This window comes from Aethalodelphis obliquidens, unplaced genomic scaffold, assembly GCF_003676395.1.
Source record: "Aethalodelphis obliquidens isolate GAN/ISIS:26980383/991018 unplaced genomic scaffold, ASM367639v1 scaffold26, whole genome shotgun sequence".
NCBI lineage: Eukaryota > Metazoa > Chordata > Mammalia > Artiodactyla > Delphinidae > Aethalodelphis > Aethalodelphis obliquidens.
This window is the reverse complement of record NW_020837970.1, coordinates 15,077,781-15,101,689: the sequence shown is the minus strand read 5'-3', so window position 1 is coordinate 15,101,689 and position 23,909 is coordinate 15,077,781. Positions and strand designations below refer to the sequence as shown.

Below are 23,909 nucleotides of genomic sequence, written 5' to 3'. Positions count from 1 at the left end.
AGTAAAGCAGCTGCAGACTAATTCACACGGAGGAGTTCGTGGCTAACTGAATATTAGACCTACCCTGCCTCTTCCTGATGTTATAGGAAAGGCTGTTTGAAATCAGCCATGGCTTAGCCCAGGTGGACCAATCTGGGCCAACCCTGAATGGAGCAGAAGTGGAAACCAAAGCCTGGGACTGGATTACCTCTCTCACTAACTGGACCCTCCAAGCCTAGGGTAATGAAAAAGCCCTAGACTGTGGATGAGGACCTCTGGGTCAAGTTCAGGCTCCAGTTCTAAACTTAAGTGAGCCATGTGCCCTCTTGAGATGTCCATTAAGTCCCTTCTAAAATAAATATTTGGCCTTCATGTTTCTAAAAGGTCTTCAGCGGCTGTGCTTCCATGCTTCTGTGAACATTTCCTGAGCCAGAACCTTGACTCTGGGTATAAAGCCACGTGTAACACAAGAAAGAAGTTGACAACAGGAGTTCTATTTTATTTTATTTTAAATTTATTTTATTGAAGCATAGTTGATTTGCAGTGTTGTGTTAATTTCTGCTGTACAGCAAAGTGATTCAGTTACACATAGGTATACATTCTTTTTCATATTCTTTTCTATTATGGTTTGTCACAGGATATTGAATATAATTCCCTGTGCTATACAGTAGGACCTTGTTGTTTATCCATTCTATATATAATAGTTTGCATCTGCTAATTCTAAACTCCCGATCCATCACTCCCCCAACCCCCTCTCCGCCTTGACGACCATAAGTCTGTTCTCTATGTCTGTGAGTCTGTTTCTGTTTCGTAGATAAGTTCATTTGTGTCATATTTTAGATTCCACATATAAGTGATATCAGATATTTGTCTTTCTCTGTCTGACTTATTTCACTTAGTATGATAATCTCTAGGTCCATCCATGTTGCTGCAAATGGCATTATTTCATTCTTTTTTATGGCTGAGTAGTATTCCATTGTGTATATGTACCACATCTTCTTTATCCGTTCATCTGTCGATGGACACTTAGGCTGCTTTCATGTCTTGGTTATTGTAAATAGTGCTCCTGTGAACATAGGGGTGCGTGTATCTTTTTGAATTATAGTTTTGTCTGGATATATGCCCAGGAGTGGGATTGCTGGGTCATATGGCAACTCTATTTTTAGTTTTTTGAGGAACCTCCACACTGTTTTCCATAGTGACTGCACCAGTTTACACAGGAATTCTATTTTAAAACAACTTCATCTAGAGCATGGGTGGCCCTTCATCATCCGCAGGTTCATGAGGATTCCTGGGCTTCAGAGGCCTCTTGAGAGGCCTCAGCGTCGTGTCTGCCTGGGGGGGAACGTGGAACCTGAACATCCCAGATAAATAGCTCTCCTTGGCTTGCATCCCTCCAGTGACAGTTGGCTCACCACCTCACAAGGCAGGACTTTGTCTTCTAGCAAAGGCAGAGGGAATCATGAGCCCTTAACTCTCCTAAGGACCTAAAAGTAGGAGTGAACATTTGGGATAGTTTTGAAAGCATGAGTAACTGACATATACCAAAAACCAAAGGGTTCTGCATAACCCTCAGAGAACCAGAGCACTTCCACTCCCCAGCATCCTCCATCCCCACCAAGCCTAGCCAATAGCATCCAGCTTGGCTTGCGTTCTGGTGGATCTATGTTGAGCTCTGTGCAGAGGGAGAACTTTTCAAATGGGTAGGGTGTATCCACTGTAGGGCGGGCCCTCGCAATTCCTTTTTTTAGTTTGCATTCAAAGACCAGGGACAGACAGGCCCAGCAGTTCTCTGGGTCCTCGCTGCCCTACTTCCTCTTCTTCAAGGGAAAGCCTTGCCACAAATTGCATATCCTGAGCTTTGTCCTTTTCTTACTTTGTCCAAACACCCCCTGGGCTGGGGCTAACCCCAGATGCCCAAGGCTCTTGATCCACACACTCATGACAAGCAGGAGACAATCTTAGGAGGTGGAAAACCAAAACCAAACTGTCTGAGCTCTTTGAGCTGGTTAGTATGTCAGGAAAGGGAGGGACTCACTGTCTAATTCGTCTCCCCTAGAAATGGCCAATGGCCAGGAACAGAGTGGGCAGGGCCGCCACGTACAGCTGTGCAGGCTGTGCACTTCAGAACTCAGTCAACTACAATGTAAACAGCCCCCTCTACAGTTGTGTAGTGAAGTGCAGTGACCTGGGAGTGGGTGGTACAGAAATTGGTAACCGAGTACATAAATGGGCTTCATTAAATCCAACACAGGGACTTAGAGATACAGCATCTAGTCCAGTGTGTGCCTTTTACAGATAAAGAAACTGAGGGCCAGAAAGAAGAAGAAATTGGCCCAAAGTCGTAAAACAAGTTAGAAGCTGTGCTGGGATTAAAACTAGGGCTTCTGAAGCCAAATTCAGTGCTCTGAGTTCCCTCCCTCCCTGAGGCTCTGAGTATCACATTCCCTGTCTACTCCTTGTTAGCAGGTTAGTGTGTGAGGTTAGTGAGGTTCTTGGAGGCCTGAATATTTCTATTCTTTCTCTCTCTTTTTGGTCTCATATTGTCTTATATGTCAGGAGGTGCATATTGAGCCTCTTTCGTGTGCTAGGCATTGTTCTAGATCCCGAGGATAAAGATACAGTCCCTTCCAGTGTAGTGCTGGTAAATGGTTAACAACCGATTCTGGCTCTTGGAGAGAGTCCTTCTTTGTAGCCATTGGCCAGTTACTGTGGTGTAAATCCTCCCACCTTGGTCAGCTTTAAGTGACCAACAGGCATCACTGAACGGGAAGATTGCACACAATTGTCTCTTGTGAGCAGGGACCAGCACACCACTCGTTCCTTCCCTTGTAGAACTTAAACTCTAGGGGGAGAATAAGCAAATAGCTCTTGTAGCCATCTGTTACTATGTTTACATAATAAAAGAAACAAAGAAGCTGCTTTGAGGGAGAGGAATGGATTCTCCATAGCATGGTCAGGGAAGATTTCTCCCAGGCTGTGACATTAAAACTGGAGGTGGAGAAGGAGCTGCCTAAGCAAAGATTGGGGGGAGACTGTTCCACACAAAGGGAAAGACCTTGAGGTGGAAAGAGCTTGGTTTGAGGAGCAAAGAGGAAGGCAGTGTGGCTGGAAGCAGGAAGTGGTGAAGTTCATGGCACAGGAGCAGACTGGTCCTGCAGGGCCTGGTGGGCCCTGAGGAAGGGTCTGGAATCTACCCTACATACAATGCGAGGAACCTGGAGGGTTTGAAGCAGGAAAGTTCCAGGATCTGATTGGCATTTTTAAAAGACCACTGTGGCTGCTGTGAAGAGCATAGCTTGCAGCTGAGCAAAATTAGAATTGAGGGACCAGTTAGAAGGCTCTTGCCAAAGTCCAGGCAGAAAAGGATGAGAATGACTTGGGCTGGGTGATGTCAGAGGAAAGAGAGAAGAGTGGACGCACTTGAGAGGGATGGAGAGGGTAGAACCTGCACGGTTTGCTGATGGGAAGTGACAGAAAATCCTGAGGAAGGACCTCCAAGCTTCTGACTTGAGCAATCAGGGTGGTACTGCCAAGTGCATCGATGGGGAGACTTTGGGGAAAAACCAGTGTGGAAGGGAAAATCTAGGGCACCTCTTTGGTCATGTGAAGTGAGGGATGCTAGCAGACATCCAAGTGAAAATGTTCTGTGGGCAGCTGGACGTTGACTGTGGGACTCAGAAGGCAAGACTGGGCTGGGGTATGACTGGAGGTTCTTGGGAGCCTGGGCCACTTTGAGGTGAGTGGAGGAAGGCAGCAGCCCAAGGCCCCAAATACTCAGCCGGATCCTAAAGTGGATGCTGGGGTCACATCTCTTGACTCCAGTTTTTCCACGCAGCTTGGGGTGTGTGTGTGTGTGTGTGTTAATCAAGCCTTCATTGCACTTTAAATGAACTTACAACACAGATTCATAATATCACTGTTGGTGTGTTTTAAAATCCATCATGGTAGCTCCTGAAAGCTTAAAGAAAGAGCCCCATTTTGATCAATGTCTCTACCTAGAGAGAAAGAAAAATGATGTAAGGCAGAAAATACACTGGCTTTCATCACCAAGACATCCGTCTTGTTCCTGACGGAGGTGATCCACGCGTTATTCCTGAGGGAGGTGATCCCTGGGATGGCTGTCCAAGGCTGGGAGTGAAAATAATGTTAATTACAGTAAATTTCAGCCTGGTGTTTCCCTTTTCAATTTTTAGGCCTGTTTTCCACGAACCTGACATCTGCTTAAACAGCATATTGGCAAACTCCTGATTTCTTTAAAAAATAATAAAAAGGGCAGATCTTTGCTCTCACCAGCACTTGCTGTCTTTCCATCCCCCACCTCTGGATGCTTACGCAGTGTCTCTATTTCAGTCCACATCCACCTGCCCCTGCAAGCGTTTGGTCTCCACCACAGATCTTAGAGATGGGGCCCTCTCCACTGCAGGAGGCTGCCCAGCCTGTGTCTGATGGTTTCTGATTTAGAGAATTCTTCCTTCTGTAGGGCTGCACATGCTTTGGAGAGTTGAAGCATGTCGTGATAAGTCACACATCAGCAAGCATGTGTTTATCTAGCGCAAAATAGGACACCAGAACCGGTTTTTGATGAGACAAGGTTACTGAAGTAGGGGAGAGAGGTTGGCAGGCCAGGGAAGAGGGTGGGACTGTCAGCACCCAGCATGTATCATGAGGGCACCATGGAGCCTGGCTGGGGTGCAGAAGGTGAATTGACAGAGGGCCGAGGGTAAAGGGAGGGCTGCCCTGTGTCCCATCTGCTCATGTTCTACTCAGATGAATATTGAGTTAATTTGATAAGCTTGGCCATGGTCATTCATTCACTTGTTCGTTCATGAATTTGTTCTGTCCACTTTGTTGAGAGCCTGTTGTATTCCAGACACTGTGCAGGGAGCAGAGGTGAGGAGGGACAGAACCCCCTCAGCTTGGTTAAAGTAGCCTCCCTTTTGGCACCAAATGTAAGGTTAGCATAGGGTCTTCAATGCTTCAACTCAAATGAAAGCTTCTCAGAGAGGGCTATCACTGGTCCAGCTGGAAGGGTGTCATTTTCAGGTGTGAGTAGGGGGTCTTATCTGACCCCACCAAGGAGAGCTCTCAGCTGCCCTGCCTGCCCTCTCACAGACACAGCCAGCTTTGATGAGGATGCTCAAAAGCACTAAAAGATGTGTAGCCTGGGAAGCAGACAGGATGAGACCTCGGCACCAGCACCTGGGCCCCAGGCAAGTCAGTCTTGGACCTTTAGTTTCCTCACCTGTTCAATGGGGAAGAAATCCCAAATCACTTGTTAGAATTAAATGAAATACTCTTCTAAGGCACCTGGCCCATCCTGGCACTTGGTAGGTGCTCTGAGAGTGGCAGCTGAATCCCGCTGGGAGATTCAGGGAAGGAGTGGAACAAGAACCCTGCCCAGGGACTGGGGAGGGCTGGATCCCCACTCTACATGTGCCCCACCGGCTAGAAGACTGGGTCCCGGCAGGTAACCTTCCTTAGCCTCCGTTTCCCATTGGGGAAAGAGGCCCCAAGCCCACGCTTTGTGTGTGTTGACTTCATATTTGTCCATTGCTTCCCCTAGTGTTTGTAACTCTAGGCCCCAAGGGGATGCAGGTGCAGTCCATGGCATGGTTCTGTCCCCTGGACTCCGCCCCAGGTGGGTAGGGTTGGCTCAGGAGGCAGGACAGTCAGAGAAGGGCACAGGGTGCGTAGATGGAAAGGGTGAGTGGGACATGCCCTGGGCCCCCTGACAGGCAGGTGCAGGATGGGGCTGACAATATGAGAAGGCATTCGGGGGTAGGGAACTGAGAGCAAAACCTTGGAGGGGAGAGGGGCAGCCAGCACTCCCTCTGCTGTGTGGACTGCTTGTTAAGAGGCCGCCTGCAGGGACCTGATGAACTGGTGAATATGCGAGCTCTCTCCCAGCTGACACCTCTGTGCACACGTGAGGGCTTCCTCCAGACTCGGCTCTAGTGGGACCCAGAACTCTCCAGCCACGGTGGTCCCCCGCCTCATCTCACACACGAGGAAGCTTTCTGATTCTTATGTGTTCTTTTTCACACATTTAACATTCAGGGGACACCAAAGTACCACCTTCCCTGGAAGGTGGACATGTGGCCACAGAAACCCACGGCACAGCCGCTGGCAAGCTCAGAGCCGCTCGTGGCCAGAAGCAGCAGTGGGTGTGGACCAGGGATGCTCTGGCTCCCAGATGAGATCACTTCCCTGAGATTCCCCTAAGAAACAAGTGCTGTGCTCGTTCCGTGGGGAGGGACGACGCCTTTCCACGAAGTCACTCTCCAGTTCCCTCTGCCTTCTCTCTCTGTCCAGTCTGGGCAACGAGCTGGCCCTTCAGACTGAAGGCACCTCCCTCCCCTAAACCCACCCCTCTCTCTGGACTCCAGTGGGGAGAAATCATTGCCACCTGTCATTACCCCTCCCCACCCTGTCCTCTCTGGCTAATCCCTTGGCCACATGTGCACGCGCATGCACACACAGCACACACAGCACACACCAGTTGCTGCCAGCGAGCCGTGTTCTGACCTGCATGAAGCTAGGGGAGCCAAGGATAGGACACCCCATCCAGAGATCAGGTTCTCTCCTGCTTCTTCAACAGAGGGAAGGAGAAGGAAGAACGGTGGTGCTGGTGATATTAGCGGTTGGAGGAGTATGAAGCAGGGTAGACTCCATAGCGTTTCCTTCTGAGGAAAAAGGCAGTGTGATAACGACCAGTTAGCAGAGAGACATGAAGCCACACCCAGAAGGCAGTCATTGTATAAAAGAGTCAGATGCTGATTAAGCTGCTAGAGAAGCTAGGAAACAGGGTGGTCTTTGCCAAGAGTAGGGAGGACGCATTTGTCTCTCTCCTGGGGAGACCCAAGTGTGGGCAGGTTTGCTCTAAAGCACCAGGGGGGCAGCAGGGCCTGGTGGTAAGAACTGGCTTGATATCACCAGACCAGCCCCCACCCGATCATGGCCCCCAGTTCTAGCAGCAGGGCAGTGGCAGCTCAGGGCTAAGCCACTGGGGGGCAGCCGGGAGGGTGTTACAGCTCACTTTCATAAGTGGCTTGAAGCTGAGGGGCACTTGTGTTGGACCCAAGTGCTAGAGAGGAGGGAGGGAATGGCCCCGCTCCTGACAGCCAACCTGATAGAGACCTGCAGGGGCAATGGCCATCTGCTTGCCCCCTTGGGGTGTCCCAGTGCTCAACTGCCTACTCCTCCCCTCCGAAGGGAGATGAATTTGGAAATGAATCCAGAGGAGAAGGGTGACACAGACTTAGAACATCCTGACTGTTAAGGTTTTCAGACCACCTGGTCTAGCTTCCTCCTTTTCTATATTGGAGACTAAGGCGTGGGGCGAAGTAACTTGTTCAAGGTTCAGCCAGCCAGTGACAGAACCCAGGGGAGGACCCAGGTCTCCTGGTGCCCAACCTAGTTCTACTCATCACAGCAGCGCTAGCTCTCAGGAGGTGGGCATTGTATTCCCATGTCCCCCTTTCTGAGTCCTAGAATCAGCTGTCCTAAAGTCAGGAGTCCATCCTCTGGCCTTTGACCTTGGCAGTGGTCCTCCAGCCATGTCTCCCTCCTGAGGGATCATGGCTTCCACGCCTAGAAGATCCCAGGGAGAGAGAAGCTTTGGTCGCTCCAAGGCCATATAGCCATGTACTCAAGGATTCAGTGCATACCACTGGCATCCTCAATTTTTGAAATAAGACGAGTCTGGAAGGGAACTGCGGTGCCCCTGCCCACTAGCTCTGAATTTCCTCGCTGAGGCTTTAGCAGCACAGTCCAGCTCCAGGACGAGGCTGGACTTTCTTGGAAAGGTGATCACATTGCCTGGACCCCCACCAAGGCCTTCGTCCCTTTGACATCTGGGTGTGCCCAGAAGCCACATCCAGGGAAGTAGGGCCCTGAGGCCAGGTCTCCACGGTTCAGGCAAGGGGAGAGGCAGCTGGGGCCTGGATAATACAGAGCATTAGATGACAGTTTTCTTTTTGGATTGGGAATGCAAAATATGATCATTTTTGCCTGGAGAATTCCCCTTCCTAAGTGTGTTTGGCTTCAACTGACATTAAGATGAGCTTGCATTCCTCCATACCGCCTGGCCTCCAATTCTAAATTGTTTGTGGAGACTCAAGACAGATGCTCGTGTGCCAACAGCTGGAAGCTGGCTGTGTGTTTGCTCTAGAGAACCTCCCTGACATGTGCCAGGGCTGGGCCTTAGTAGCAGAGAGCTCAACCCTCTCATTTGACAGATGGGGACACTGAGGCCCAGAAAGCCATAGTGACTCTCCATGGACACTTGGCCAATTTAGTGACAAAGCTGAGATTAGAACGCAGGTCACCCTGCCCTGGGCCAGCCTTCTCTGGGCTTCACTTTGGGTTCTGGTGACATGCAAACATGTCTGTTGGCTCACGCATGTGGCTGCAGACTCTGAAGACCACAAGTCATGACCCTACTACCCAGCATGGAACCTGGAGCGTCGTAGCCCCAAATAGACATTCATGGAAGTGAAGGATTATAGAGCAGGGGTATAGAGGCAGTGGTGGTAAATAAAGATGGGCATGGTGACCTTGGACAAATCCCCACCCCTCTCTCAGCCTGAGTTCTCTCATTCACAAGGGTCTTAAACCCAATCAAGTGGTTCTCAAACTATGTTCCAGGACACCCTAGGGTTCCAAAGAAATGTCTTAGGCTTGTCACTGCAGGTAGGGAGTTTCCTTGCCCCCATCCTTAACCCCAACCTCAGCTTCCTGTGTCTGCTTTTCATTGTATAGATTTTGTTTCCAAAAGGTGGGATTCACTGCAGAAAAACAAAGTGTTGAGACCACTAGGTTATTGGATCTATAAGATCCCTGTTTGCTCTTGAAAATAAAATCCTAATAAGTTACCCTTCCCTGATAACATATTTGCTGCACACCATTTTTGACCCTGTGTTAAATTGTCCAGGGTTCACGTCCCCTGGCCATGGGGCAGAGAGAAAATGAGGTACGGGAGGGCCCTTGAGCCCAGCATTGATGCTAGGGGTCTGTCTGTATGTCTGTTGTTCCTGTGTCTGCCATTCCTATGTCCTGATGAGGCAGGACAGCCCAGCTCTAAGGCTCTTGGTGCAAGGCTCAGGCAGGAGAGGTCATGACCTGCCTGCTAGGCCACTCTGCTCCCTGACACGCTAGGTCCAGGCCTCCCCATGAGCTCTTGAGAAGGGAATGACTGGGTTACCACCCCAGAAACCATGAGTTCCCATTGTGTAATTATTCCTCCCCTTCCCTGATTGTCCATCATTTAAGACAGGGGTCCCCAACCCCCGGGCCAAGGACCGGTACTGGTCCTTAGCCTGTTAGGAAGCAGACCACACAGCAGGAGGTGAGCGGTGGGCGAGTGAGCAAAGCTTCATCAGCCACTCCCCGTCGCTTGCATTACCGCCTGAGCCCCTCCCCATCGTCCGTGGAAAAATTGTCTTCCATGAAACTGGTGCCAAAAAGGGGCCACATGGAGCCTTCGGACTTTCTCCCCAGATCCTTGGGAAGCTAATGGCCGCAGTGTGGGGTGTGACTGGTCGAGGGTGGAGCAGCCCATCATGGGTGCTCAGCTGAGTCTCCTTGAGCTCTAGCGAGCACTCCCTGTGGAGCTGTTGAGTCCACAGGAGCTCCAGACACGTGTTGGCCAGTGTGCCTCAGCATTTGGGACTGTCACCACCCTGCCTGGTGATAGCACAGTAGCCTCCACCTCAGCCTGGAGTGGTGGGTTTGAGATCAAGCGATGCTCAAACATCATGCTGTGGTTTCAGTGCTTTCTTGGGACTGGCTGATGCTTTTTTAAAAGATAAGATTCTGAGAAAGGGAGCAGCAGCTGATGTAACTTTGGCCATAGTCCACAGGAGAACAGGCCAGGAACTGTGGTTTTTTTTTCCCCCTCTGTCATCAGTATCAAGGGCAGTAAAGTGGCAAGCTGCCCAACCAGGCTCCCACTGTCTCTGCAATCGGCCTGTTGACTCCCATCAAAAACAACTTTGTTTTCTTTTATTGGTATTTGGGGTTCATAAATCTCTGAGGAGAGTACATTCCCCAAGCATGAAAGCCACCTGCCATCAGGGGAACGGGCCAGAGATCTTGTCGGGGGCCAAGGTCAGGGTGTCAGACTTGACATCACCTTTAGGAAATCCATTCTCTGGTTGGTTCGGTTTGGTCAGAAGCAAATGCCGACTCGGGGAAGAAACCAGCACTTTGTAACTTAATGCCCCGTCCCTGAGAGCTTTTGTCCTCTTCCCTGTGGCCAGATTTCACTAATCCTGTCCAGGGGGTTGGGGGGTGGGGACTGGGGGAGACAGGACTAGTCCTAGACAAAGCCCCCTGGGGGAGGGAAGGAGCACAGGGCTGCCGGCCTCCTCTCCCATCTACTGCCCCCGACCAAACCCAAAGACAGAGGAGGTGTGGGACCTGAGGGCAAGAGGAAAGACCCGTTTCTCTGAAAAGAATTTTCCCTGCCTCCAGTGGGTCCTTCTCTGAAAAGCTGCTCTCCCAGGGGTAGCACATCACCCCAGTGCCCTAAGCTACCTGATCATGGGCTTGCTCTAACCTCCTCCCAGCTGAGTGATTTGGGGCAAATTACTTCACCTCCCAGAGGTATGATAATATCTACTTCACAGGGTTGGTGTGCGATTTAACTAAGTAATATAAAATTACTGCTGAGATACCTAGGATAGTGCCTGGAACATATCAGTGCTCAGTGAATATTTTTTCCCCTGTTACTCGTTGAGGGGAGAGAGTGTCCCAGCCAAATGTGGGTCCTGGTCTCTAACCATTCAGTATCTATTGACTGCTGACTCTGAGCTAGATCTTTATTCAAGGCGGTAAGGATACAGCAGTGAGCAGCGTCTCTCGGCACTTAGAAGACATAAGAATATTATAGAATATCAGCCACGTGACAATAAACAGATAAATATGTAACATGTTAGTGATAAGTGCTATGAGGGCAAATGAAGGAGAATAAGGGGGATAAGAGTGACAGGGTGTCCTGCTAAGGGACAATATGGCATTGAAACAGAGACCCGAATGACTTGAGAGAGTGAGCCCCGCGGTGACCCAGGAAGGAGCTTTCCAGGCAGAGGGAACAGCCAGGGCAAAGATGCTAAGTGGGGACGGGTCTGACACATTCTAAGAACGGCAAAGGGGACAGAGTGGCTGCAGCAGAGGGATGGAGGGGGAGGACAGGAAATGAGGGGCAGAGGGAACCGGGTGGGATCATGCAGGGCCTTGCAGGTAAGGATTTTGGCTTTGACTGTGAGTTGGTGGGAAAATGATGAAGCATATGGAGCTGAGGAGTGATTGGATCTGACGGGTCTTGGAAGGATCCTTCTGGCCATGTTTGCCCAAGAAGCACTGATGGTAGAGAAGGCCCTGAAGACACAATTTATGGCCTTAGCTTCACTGGCCCTCACCCCCTTGTTGGCCTGGGAGTGGCGGGTGGGTCTGGATTTCTTGACTGCCCAACATGCCTTCCTCTTGTCAAGGTCACCTCCCTTTGCTGGGCTCAGATGCAGGAAAGGGAGGACCAAGGACCACCAGGGGACATCTCCAGGGGGCACCAGGGAGCCAGATAAAGTGTTGCCCCCCAGTCAGGGAATGTGCGTGGCCTGTGCATGTGTGTGCATGGATGTGTGCGTGTGGGCATGTGTGCATGCACATGTGTGCCTCTCTGTGTGTACATATGTGCGTGTGCATGTGTGTGTGTCCATTCCTAGGACAGAGTTGGAGAGTTCCTCGTCTGCAACTCCACTTCTTCTTTGACCTCTCTCTGTCCACCTCCCAGCTGTACACAGGTGACACTAGTATCTCTCTCTGCTCTGTGACATGCCGTCATTGGCCAAGGACTGCCCCTTCATCCATCTGTGCTCACCCGACCAGGCCCCTCTTCCCCAAGGCTGCCTGCTTCTAACCAGGCTGATAAGTCCATTCGTGGGCTGGGCTTTGTACATAAGAGTATGTAAATAACATACGCTTCTTCCCCCAACCCCACTTAGGGCTATGACACTAAGTTCATGTGGCAGATTAGCAGTCATGAAGACAGGGTTGGCAGCTACGTAGCCACTCGCTGTCACTGTCTGCTCCTGTATCCCCAGCGGGTACTGCTCACTGATCACACTAGTCTTGCCCACTGAGCCCAGACTTGACCTCAGAATCCTTCTTAACTCAGTGCTCCAGGCAACAGTAATAATCAATTGACATGGATGAGTGAGAACACATGTCTAACATCCCTAATCTAAGGTATTCTAGCGTTACCTCAGGGGACTCTAATTCTGGGACTCTAATGATGGAATTTTTGGCCACTGTATCCATTTGCTGAGCAGAAAAGAAAGCGTAGCAGAAACCTCTTGTTCCTGCCTGTACAGTAGGCCTTATTCAAGTACATACTCCAGGGCATCCCTCTTGAACACTCAGACTCAGGGGATCCGTGCCAAGGGAAGGACAGAGGGACACTCAAGGGTACTAGCCTCAGATTCAGAGTCCCTATCCAGCAGGTTTTGGGACCTTGGGCAGGTCAGTTCACCTCTCTGACCCTCGGCTTTCCTGTTGCTGCCCACATCACAGGGTTGTAGTGGAGATCAGATGATAGCAGGTATGTGAGTGTTCTGTGAAATTTATAAAGTGCCCTACACATGAAAGGAACGACAATGATATTCTGTCGACTGTTTTGTTCTGCTGATTGGTTTTCACTTATCTGAGAGTTTTGGCTCATGGTAGGATCCCACCCCTTAAATCCCATGGGTCCCAAGTTTGGTGGTCCGGTAGGTACTGATACGTAACGAGGCCAGACGTGCCTGAAAATGCCTCGTGGAGGGAAGGAGTAGCAGAGCAGGTACCTGGGGTCCTGGCTCTGCTGCTGCTGCTGACCCACTGTGTACCCCTGGACAGCTTCTTAACCTCTCTGGGTCTGAACCCCCCTCTGCCAAATGTGGATGATGCTTCCCATTCCCCCCAAGTCCTGTGAGGGTAAATGGTGGCAAATGTGAGGAGACCCAGAGCCCTAAGCAGCGTACAAGTGTGAATTGCTGTTTCTTGTGATTCAGCACAAGAATGCCAAAGGGGTAAAGCTCTTTGCCCCAAGGCTTTCCACTAGGTGGAATCGGTTAATTGACCGATTAGGGGCCAAGGTGAAAGGGTTACGGGAATTTCTCTCTGCTTTGCCTCAGCTGCTCCAGCCGAGCAGTATGCCAGGCGGAGCTTTGCATATGGATTCAGAAGGAGGTGGTCAGCCAGCAGCGCTGGAGCCATGGCCACTAGGACCCCAGGCTTGGTGGGGCGGTGGGGGGAGGCGAGACAGGTGGGAAATCAGCTCCGTGACTCTTTAGCAGGCAGAGGTGAGAGAAGGGAGAAAGAGAGGGAGGAGTGGGGAGTGAAGGAGGAGAAAGGAGGGAAGAGAAAAAAAAAACCGGAAGAGGAGACCAGCAGAAGCTAGAAGAAGCAGGGTTGGAGGAAGGAGTGATGGAGGGGGACGGGGACTGTCTCTTCCTTATGGGAGCAGGAATTCTCTCGGGAAGGGACTGGGTCTTCCCTTTCAGACCCGCCTGGTCTCTCTAAGAGTAGGTTTTATGCCTATGCCTCCCCTATCAGATTGGCTCCCCCAGGGCAGTGGCTGGGCCTTTCCCATCAGACTGTTGGCTCCCCAAACAGGAACTGGGGCTCCCCAGGGATAGGGGAACATACTCCATCCACAGCCAAGACGCTGGACCTCCACCTGCCTGACTCCTCTCCTCCCCACCCAGGGTTCACGGACACCTTCAACATGGACATCAAGAAGCCCCGAGTCATCCCCGGCTCCAGAGCCGCCTTCTTTGGCTACACGGTGCAGCAGCATGACATCAGCGGCAAGAAGTGGTGAGTGAGAGCTGCCGCCTCCACCGTAGCCCTGCACTGCCCCGCACCCAGCCCCTCCATCGGCTGGCCACACTGGCCCTCATGTGTAGACGGCCCCCTTGCCGGGGACTTGACTTCTTGTTGTGGCAGGTCAGGGGCTGCCTAGGATCTGCCCCTGTCCATGAAATCATGAGCATCCCATTTCACAGGCTTTGATCTTCTCATTTGAGAAATGGGAATGAGCACCCCTCCTTCTCCGGGTTATGGGACAGCACAAGTAGCAGGCACCTAGAACCAATAATTAGCCCCTCCCATCCCCTCTCAGGGCCTCAGGGTCTCATCAGTGGGGGCAGTGCCTCTGGTCCTGGCGGCTGGGAGAGCTGTTGGGGAGCGGGATGTCTCTGAGGGGACAGATGTGAGTGTGCTCAAAGCTAAAATACAGGAACAGTGGGGCAAAGGGAAGTGAGAGCAAGGCCGAGTGGCGGGGAGAGAGCCAGAGAGATCCCAAGGACCCCTCTGGGACGGGGGCATCAAGAGGCGGGAAGGGTCCGCGTCTGATTTTTAATATAACTTTGTTGGATTATATTTTACATATTATATAATTTACTCATTTCAAGTGTCGATTCGGTGATTTTTTTTAAAGTAAATTTACCAAGTTGTGCAGTTCATCAGCTGTAGAACAATTTCATCGCCCCGGTAAGATCCCTCATGCACGTGTACTGTTCATTACCATTCTCCTTCTGCTGATTGGTTTTCAGCTGTCAGAAGGCAAGGCTTTCCTTCCTTCCCGAGATGGAAAGGACTAGCCCTTTGATCTGCCCTCTTAGAAGCCCTTGCCGAGTCAAGGGACCATGTGAACACTGACGATAAATATCCTACCTGCCCTCTTCCCAATCTGGCCTCTGCCTACCCTCCCACCCTCTTCTCCTTCTGCTTCCGCCACCTCCTTTCCTGCGCTCCACACTCCACCACATTGCATTATTTCCATTTTTCCAGTTCTCCAGAGCTTCTTTGCACATGCTGTTCCTTCCTCCTGTGATGTCCTCTCCTACCTTCCCGACTCACCCTACCCTACCACTCAGATCTGACAAATTCTCTCATACATTTTTTTGTGAAGGAGTATCTTATTATCTTTCGACTGAGGTATAACTTAGATACAGTAAAGCATAGGCACCTTAAGTGTCCAAACCGGTGAACTTTTACACATGTATATGGCCATTGTGATCACCTCCCAGAACATGATAGAGAACATTTCCAGCTCCCTGGAAAGCTCCTTGTGCCTCCCACCGCTCCAGGTAACCACTGTTCTGACTCCTATCACCATAGATTGATTTTGCCTGTGTTTGAACTTCATATAGATGATATCACACATTAAGTACGCATTTGTACCTGACCTGTTTTACTCAACATTATGTCTATTACTGTTGAATGTTTCATACTTGATGTTTCTTCACTGATGTGTAATATTCTACGGTAGCAATGCACCACGTTTTATTTATTTATTCTACTATTGATGGATCTTTGGATTGTTTCCATTTTTGGCTATTTCAAGTAGAGATACTATTAACATTCTCTTTTTTTTTTTTTTTTTTTTGCGGTACACGGGCCTCTCACTGTTGTGGCCTCTGCCGTTGCGGAGCACAGGCTCCGGACGCGCAGGCTCAGCGGCCATGGCTCACAGGCCCAGCCGCTCCGCGGCATGTGGGATCTTCCCGGACCGGGGCACGAACCCATGTTCCCTGCATCGGCAGGCGGACTCTCAACCACTGCGCCACCAGGGAAGCCCTATTAACATTCTTATACATGTCTTCTGATGAACATATGCACTCATTTTTTATCTGGTATATACTCAGGAATAGAATCACTGAGTTAAAGGGAAGGTATATGTTTGTGGGACCTGCCAAGCATTTTTTCCCCAAATGGTTCACCAATTTAAATTCTTCTAGTAACATGAGAGTTCTAGTTGCTTCCCATCCTCGCTAACACTTGGTATTATCAATCGTTAATTTTAGCCATTCTGATGGTGTGTAGTGGTATCTAATTGTGGGGTTAATTGGCATTTTTCTAATGACTAATGATGTTGAGTAACCTTTGGTAAATATATTGGCCATTTTGGTATCCTATTTTGTGAAATGTCCAGTTGAGTCTTTTGCCCATTTTTTAAATTGTGTTGTATGTCTTTTTCTTATTGATTTATAGGACTTTAAAAAATATATTCTACATACAAATCCTTTGTCAGAGAAAAGCATTGCAAAGAACTTCTCCCAGTCTATATCTTGCCTTTTCATCCTTTTAATGGTATCTTCTTATGAATAGAGTTCTTAATTTTAGTGAAGTCTGACTTATCTGTCTTTTTTATGGTTAGTGTTTCTTGTGTGTCCCATTTAAGAAATTTTTGCTTCTCCCAAGATCATGAAGATATTTTCCTCTGTTTTCTTCCAGAAGTTTGATGATTTTGCTTTCTCATTTAAGTCAGTGATTCAGCTCAAATTAAGTTTTGTATGAGATGTGAGATAAAGATCTAAGGTTTTTTTTTTAATATGGATATCCAATTGATCTGGCACCATTTGTTGAAAGACTATTTCCCCACTAAATTGTAGTGTCATCTTTGTTGAAAATCAGGTGACCCTATATGTATGGGTCTATTTCTAGCCTCTATTCTACTCCATAGAATAGAAAGCTGCCTTGGTTACTGTAGCTTCAAAGCAAGTCTTGAAGTTAGTGTGAGTTCTCCATCTTTGTTCTTCTTTGACAAGATTGTTTTAGCTATACTAGGTCCTCTCTATTTCCTTATGAATTTTAGAATAGGCTTGTCAATTTCCCCTAATCAAACTTGCTGAGATTTTGATTGGGATTGCATTAAATTTATAGATCAACTTGGGGAGAAATGAAATCTTGATAATACTGAGTCTTCCAAACCATGAACATGTATATCCCTCCATTTATTTAGTTTTAAAAAATTTTTCTCTCAACAGTGCTTTGAAATTTTCAGTGTAAAACTCTTGCATACCTTTTATTATATTAATTCCTAGGTACTCAATATTTTATGCTAATTAAAAATAGAATATTCTTTTTATTTTTTATTTATTTATTTGGTTGCGCCAGGTCTTAGTTGAAACAGGCAGGTTCCTTAGTTGCGGCTCGTGGGGCTCCTTAGTTGCAGGTCGCCGGCTCCTTAGTTGCGGCACGTGGGCTCCTTAGTTGTGGCTCACGGGCTCCTTTAGTTGCGGCTTGCCAGCTCCTTAGTTGCGGCACATGGGCTCCTTAGTTGTGGCATGCAAACTCTTGGTTGCAGCATGCATGTGGGATCTAGTTCCCTGACCAGGGATCGAACCCGGACCCCCTGTATTGGGAGCATGGAGTCTTAACCACTGCACCACCAGGGAAGTCCCTAAAATAGAATATTCTTATTTCATTTTCCAATCTTTTGCTAGTATAGAAAAATACAATTGACTTTTTTATATTTACATTATATCCAGCAACTTTACTAAATTCATTTATTATTTCTAATAGTTTGCTTGTAGATCCTTTTGAATTCTCTATGTATACAAGCAGATCATCTGAAGTAATTACTTTATTTCTTCTTTTCCAACCTTCATAGCTTTTATTTCTGTTTCTCTTGCCTAATTGCAACAGCCAGGACCTTCAGTACATGATTGAATAGAAGTTGTGATCCCAAACATGATTTTCTTACTTCCCTTATTAGAGGGAAAACTTTCAATATTTCATAATTAAATAAGATGTTAACTGTAGTTTATTGATTTGTTTGTTGTAGATACCTTCATATTAAGAAAGTTTTCTTCTGTTCCTACTTTTCTGAGGTTTATTTGTGTGTGTTTGTCTCTGTGTGTGTGTATGTAATAGGTGTTGAATTTTATCAGATGCTTTTTCTGCAAAGATTGAGATATTATATGGTTCTCCTTTATTCTGTTAATATTAATTATATTCATTGATTTTTTTGAATATTAAGCCCAATTTGTATTCCTGGGATAAACTTGATCACCACATATTCATATATATATATATATATATACACATATATATGTGTGTATATATATGTATATATATATAAGTTGATTCTATTTATTAATATATTCTCAGGAACTTTATTTCTATGTACATGAGGTATATTGTGCAGCTAAATGCATCCAATATATTCTTAATTACAAATATTTTGTTTTGCAATTCCTGAATTTCCACTTGATTCTTTTTATAGACTCTAATTCTATTAAAGTAATCTATCTTTCGCCCATTTGCCCATCTTTGACTCCATTTTTTTAAACATATTAATCACAGTTATTTTGAAGTCCTTCTTGGCTAAGGCTAACTCCAATATCTGGATCATCTCTGGGTCTGCTTCTAGTGACTGTTTTACCTTATGGTTATCAGTCACTTTTTCCTGATTCTTTGCCTGTTTAATATATATATATTTTTATTCTATGCTGAACATTGTGAATTGTACACAGTAGAGGCTATAGATTGTGTTACCTTCCTTTAAATACATTTTGTTCTGATGAGCAATTAAAATACTGGTGAAACCACCTAGAACTTACCACAGCTTGGTTTGGGCCTTGGTTAGGGCAGGTATCTGGTTTTGCCCTTACTTCTACGGTGCAGCCTTTACTCCTAGGGCATAGATTTCCTGAGGTCTCAACTGAAAGCCCACAACAGTCATTAAAATGTCTCTATTCTGACTGAGCATGAACCCCAACATCTCCTAAGCACTGGGCAGCCTCTAAAATCTCTGCTCCCTGTGGCTCTTCTCTGATAGATTTTCCAGAAGCTCACACTACGCATGCACAGCTTAGGGGTCAGCCAAGACCCTAAGGGGAAATGTTAGCAGAGTTTTGGGGGTCCTTTCTCTGAGGTGCTCTCCTCTCTGCCTGCTTCCACCAAATCCTAGTTATTTTTGCAGCCTCAGCCCCAATCACTGTTTCCTCTACCCAGCAAGACTGCTGCTATCTGACTGGACTCTATTTCCCTGCTGCAATAGGAAAACGCCCTCAGAGAGAAAACTGGGTAAATGTGGGTTTAGTGCCTGTACTTACCTTTGCTCAAGTATTGAGCTCTCTAGTGCTATTTAATGCCTGAAAATAGTTGTTTCATGTATTTTATCTAGCTTTCATAGTTGTTTATGGCTGGAATTAAAAGTCCTCTGTCTTTTTTTTAAAAAAAATTATTTATTTATTTGTTTATTTATTTTGCTGCGCCGGGTCTTAGTTGTGGCATGCAGGACCTTCATTATGGCATGTGGGATCTTCAGTTGTGGCACACGGGATCTAGGTCCCTGACTAGGGGTTGAACCTGGGCCCTCTGCATTAGAAGCACAGAGTCTTAGCCACTGGACCACCAGGGAAGTCCCAAAGCCCTCTTTCATGTTCTTTAATCAACTTAAGTATCACTTCCTCTGAGAAACCTCCTCTGACCATCCTTTTCCATCACTAGATTAGCTGTACCCATAGAATTCTGGATTTTCCTTTTCATAACATTTATCAAAATGGATAGTAATTGCCTATTTCATTGTCTTTCTTCCTGAAATCAGGCGTATGCTCCCGGGAAATTAGTAGATGCTCAAAAGAACATACTTTGAGAGACTGAATTAATGGTATGAGTCTCTCTCAACCAGCCCAGACATCAGATGCACAGCATCTGTATTCTATACATGATATGAATGGTCAAAGATTAAATGGGACTGACTTTCCCAAGACTGAATTTGTTGTGACCAATGTTTATTAAGCTTCTGTTAATAAATTTTACTAGACTCTGCAAAATTTTGGTATGGTTTCACTCTCAAATAACTCACCGACCAGTTGAGGAGTCGACACTAATATCCTTGAAATAATTTAAAAATAATGCAAGACAAAATACAACCTGGTGTTAATTATGTTTGTCTTTGTAAGACCACTTTCTCCATGAAGGCTTTCTGGATCCTTTTCCTAGCCTAAAATGGCCTTACCCTTCCTAAGTCCTCCCTCTGATGGCCCATATCATTTCCTACCTTGTGTTGGAGTCACTTATGCCCATGGCTCACCTCCCTTATCGGACACTAGCCTCATATCCCCGTGCATGAGAGCAGCCAGCAAGTTGTCTCACTCACAGCAGAAGCTCAGCCAGAGTTTGAAGGGAGAAATTTCTGTGGCTGAGGTCTCTGGGAGAGCTTCATAGAAGAGGTGCATTTGAATGGGGTCTTGGAGGTTGGGCTTAGATGAGCAGAATGGTACAACAGAATTGACTCATGGCCACTCTTGCTGATCTGAGCACAGCCAGAAACATCATGGGAGCCGCTGGACCAGAGCGTGTTTTCTGGCTGAGAGAAGCAGAGAGGCCTTGGAGACCCAGGGAGCTGCACCTCCTGCAGAATACATGGGAGCGCACAGGACCTTTCAGGAATCCCTGTCCTCACTTGCATAGACCCCACTGCATACCCTACTTATTGCTTCCCCTCTCTGCTTTCTCCCCAGGCCCCCATTTTTTCTCATCCCATAGGCAGCGTTCCAAGAGTTTTATCCAGACCTAAGACCCGTGGATGTGGATCAGGGGAAAAGACAGGTCGATGTCAATGTCATTTGGGGGACACCACCTGGCAGTTATGCACAGGGGTGACTCCAGTGGTACATGTTGTTTGAAGTCCATGCCAGGAGGTACCGCAAAGGAAGGACAAGAGCAAGGGTTTAAAGTCCAAAGACTGCCACTTGGAGGAAGACCTTGGAAGAAGCTCTCTCATCCTCTCCACGCCTCTCTTTGCTCATGCACAAAATGGATATGAAATTACCTATCTCAGGTGCTAGGAAAGATCAACAAATACCTAAAACTTGAATGTTATAATCAGTAAAGCAGGAAATGGAGGGTTGGGTTGCTTTCACCCAGCAAGCAGCCAAGTCTGAAATCAGGCCCCTGGTGACTTGGTCAAGAGGCTCACTTTGACCCAGGGTCTCCTGTCTCCTGGGTGTGGACCCAGCTTCCAGCCCTTAAGGTAGAGCTGGCACACCTTGGTCTGCATCTCCTGGGCCTGCAGTGGGGCCAGGGAATCTGTGTTTTAAAGAATTCCCCAGGACTCTAGCAGGGAGACTGGGGCCTCCTGGATCACCATTTTCACTGAGGATTGGGAGATGCCAGTGGGAAACAGCATCACCCCCAGCCCCTGCCCAAAAATCCAGGTCCCAACATTGCCGCAGAGAAGGACCCACCAGTTGTCTCCAACCACAGGCACCAATGAGGTCGGGCCCTCATTTATCAGGTTGTGAGCCTCCTTGAACATCAAGGGCACCAGACCCTGATGTAAATGGGTTGGAGGACAAGGCGACAGACCTAGTGGGGCTGCCACTTTATTCTCTTAACCCTTCATCTCCTGCCCACCACATTCCCAACTCAGAATTCAAACTCGGCAAAACTAACTGTGCTTCAGACATCTTGAACGGTTCTCCACATGCCTTGCTTTCAGCAACAATAACAACACTCACAAACACACAAAAATGAAAAGAGAAGACAAATTCTTCTTGGGCTGAGTATTCTCTGCCCCTGCTTTTTAAGCCCTTGTGTATTTTCAGAGAAATTTAATCCACATGACTCTAATGTATGTACATTGAAATCATTAAGTCAGTTGGTTTTCAAGACCGTTTGATGTCCCAGAAACTCCAGTGTAGGGTTTGCAGAGGGCCTCACCAAGGCTTTGGTCCACTGGAGCAGGAAGCCTCCTGGTGCTGAGAAAAAACAGAGCTGGGCCCCACAAATTTCCAATATGTCACTGAAGCTTTCACCCCAGAGAAAGAAGCCTCAGCTCTCAGGGAGGTGGCGCATTTCACCCTCTCCCCTCAAGGGTGCTGGGAAGCAGGAACCTGGTAGCCCCAGTGGGTTCCACAAGGGGAACCCTTTGGAACTCAGTGGGCTTTAAGAACAAAAGGGCATGTGAATTCCCTGGGCCACAGGTTCGGGGATGTGAGCAACTTGTAAGAGAAATAGGCTTGTCCCCACTTTACAGATGAGGCAACTGAGACTCCAAGAGAGATAACATAGTAAGTGTCTGAGCTACATCTGGAACCCAGGTCTTGTTAGGCCCAAGACAGCACAGGGCAGAAGCAGCCCCAGCCCAGAGACTGACTGGGAAACTACAGTCAGACCGCAGTGGTGCCCCTCCTGCCCAGCTACACTGCTGGCCCCGTAAGAGTCGAGGCTGCGATGACCCAAGACCCAGCACTAGCAGATTCACATAAAAATGCTGAGTCCAGTCAGAAAGAGAGGGTGTATATTCACAGAACCCCAAGCCCGGATGATAAATACCAAGAGAGGACACACAGAAAGGATCGCAGGAGTTCACGAGAGGGAGGGAATTTCTAATTCAGCAGGACTAGGTGGGGGAGGGAATCGGGAGAGGGCTGTGGAGGAGGGGGCTTCCACCTGGGTAGGATTTCTATGTGTAGAATAGACAGGGATGAGAAGAGTATAACAGATGGAAGGAACAGCATGGGTGAGAGTACAGGGCTGGAAAAGAAGAGGTCACGTTTAGAGAAAGGACACTGTCCCATGTGTCTGGAAGAGAAGGTATGGAAAGCAGAGCAGTAGACCAGACCAGAGGCTGGGAGAGGGAGGGGAGTACCACAGAGCTTCTGAAATACCTGAGTGCGGGGATTATATCTGGGAGGCAGTGGGGAGCCATTGGAGGTTTTAGAGCAGGAGGGTGGTTCACTAGAGTTCTGATTTTTAGGGTGATCACTTACGCTACCATATGGGAGGAGATCCTGGAGGTGAGGAGTCTGGTGGGAAGGCTATAGAAGTCTAGGTGGGTGGAGGACCTAAGGGCTGGGGCTTGGAGGAAGGGGCCTGCTGTATGAGTGTCAATAGTTCATTCATTCATTCTTGAGAACCTGTGCTAGGTCCTGGGAATTCAACGGTGAACAAAACTTCACAGTACCTGTCCTGATGGGACTTTTCTTCTGGTGGGGCAAGACACATTATGAAGTTGCCCATCATCTGTCAGATGGTGATGTGTGCAGTGGAGAAGCATTAGGCAGGACAAGGGGGCTTGGGAGCAGCGGGTGGGGGGAGGGCTGCTCCCTTATACAGGCCATCAGGCAGGGCCTCAGTGCTAGGGTGACAGCAGTCAGAGACCTAAAGAAAACAGAGAATCTGAGACAATCATGGATATCTGAGAAAAGAGTATTCCAGGTGGAGGGAATGGCAAGGGCAAAGGTCCTGAGGTGGGAAGATGCTTGGGATGTTCCAGGAACAGTGTGTGTGGCTGGAGCAGAGTGAGCCGGGCAAGAATGGAGGGGGGCGGGGTCAGAGATGAACCAGGATGAAGGATGACTGAGGACTTGTTTTGCTGACTGAGAAGATAGTGAAAAAGCAAAACCCAGCAACAGGAGACAGACTTTGGGGGAACGGGTGAGCTAATCTTTGGTCCCGTTGGTTTGAAGTATCCAAGGGTCAAAAGAGTGCAGCTGGACAGCTGGCAGCAGGGGACAGGGGCCTTCAGGTTCCCTGTTCCCAGACAGGGAGGTTGGGGTGCAGTGCTGTGAGGGCTTATCTGTGTGTGCCTCTCCCAGAAGCCGCCGAAGGGGCCTAGCTTGGGAGCTTGCAACTCTGGGCAGATGCTTACAGGACCAGCCCTTGAGATGTACGAAAGACTCATGACGCACACTCATGCGCACAGAATAAGTCTAGAGCTCCTGCCAAGACTCATTGCAACGTACGCGAAACGTCTGCAGTACCACTCTAGAGCGCTGGTCCTCAAGCCTCGGTGTGCATCAGAATCCCCCGGGGGGCTTGTTAAATCGGATCACTGGGCCCCGCCTCCAGAGTTCTGACTCCATAGGTCTAGGGTGGGACCTGCGAATTTGCTTCTAACAAGTTCCCAGGTGGCACTGGTGCTGCTGGGGCCCACACTCTGAGAACCACAGCCCTAGAGATTTCTATCCCCGGTTTCTTAAGTTGGTGACCCAGAGACACCTGGGAAGGGGCTGGAGCTGGGGTTGGGAGGACAGAGAGGAGGCTCTTTTTGCAAAGAGCTGCTCACACCTCATTCTTGTCATCCACCTGAAGCCGCTCCCGTCTCTCTTAGCCCTGCCTCTGCTTTCTCCTGCTTTTCAATTTTC

At 48.3% G+C, this 23,909-nt stretch overlaps 1 protein-coding gene across 2 annotated transcripts in view; it reads left to right on the top strand.

The window, feature by feature from the left end:
- Positions 1 to 23,909, top strand: part of ITGA11 (integrin subunit alpha 11) — a 124,533-nt gene that overhangs the window by 14,568 nt on the left and 86,056 nt on the right. For both annotated transcript variants that reach the window (XM_027123429.1, XM_027123428.1), the window contains exon 2: positions 13,728 to 13,839. In XM_027123429.1, coding sequence (XP_026979230.1) covers positions 13,728 to 13,839 — 112 coding nt within the window. The remainder of the gene's footprint in view (positions 1 to 13,727; positions 13,840 to 23,909) is intronic.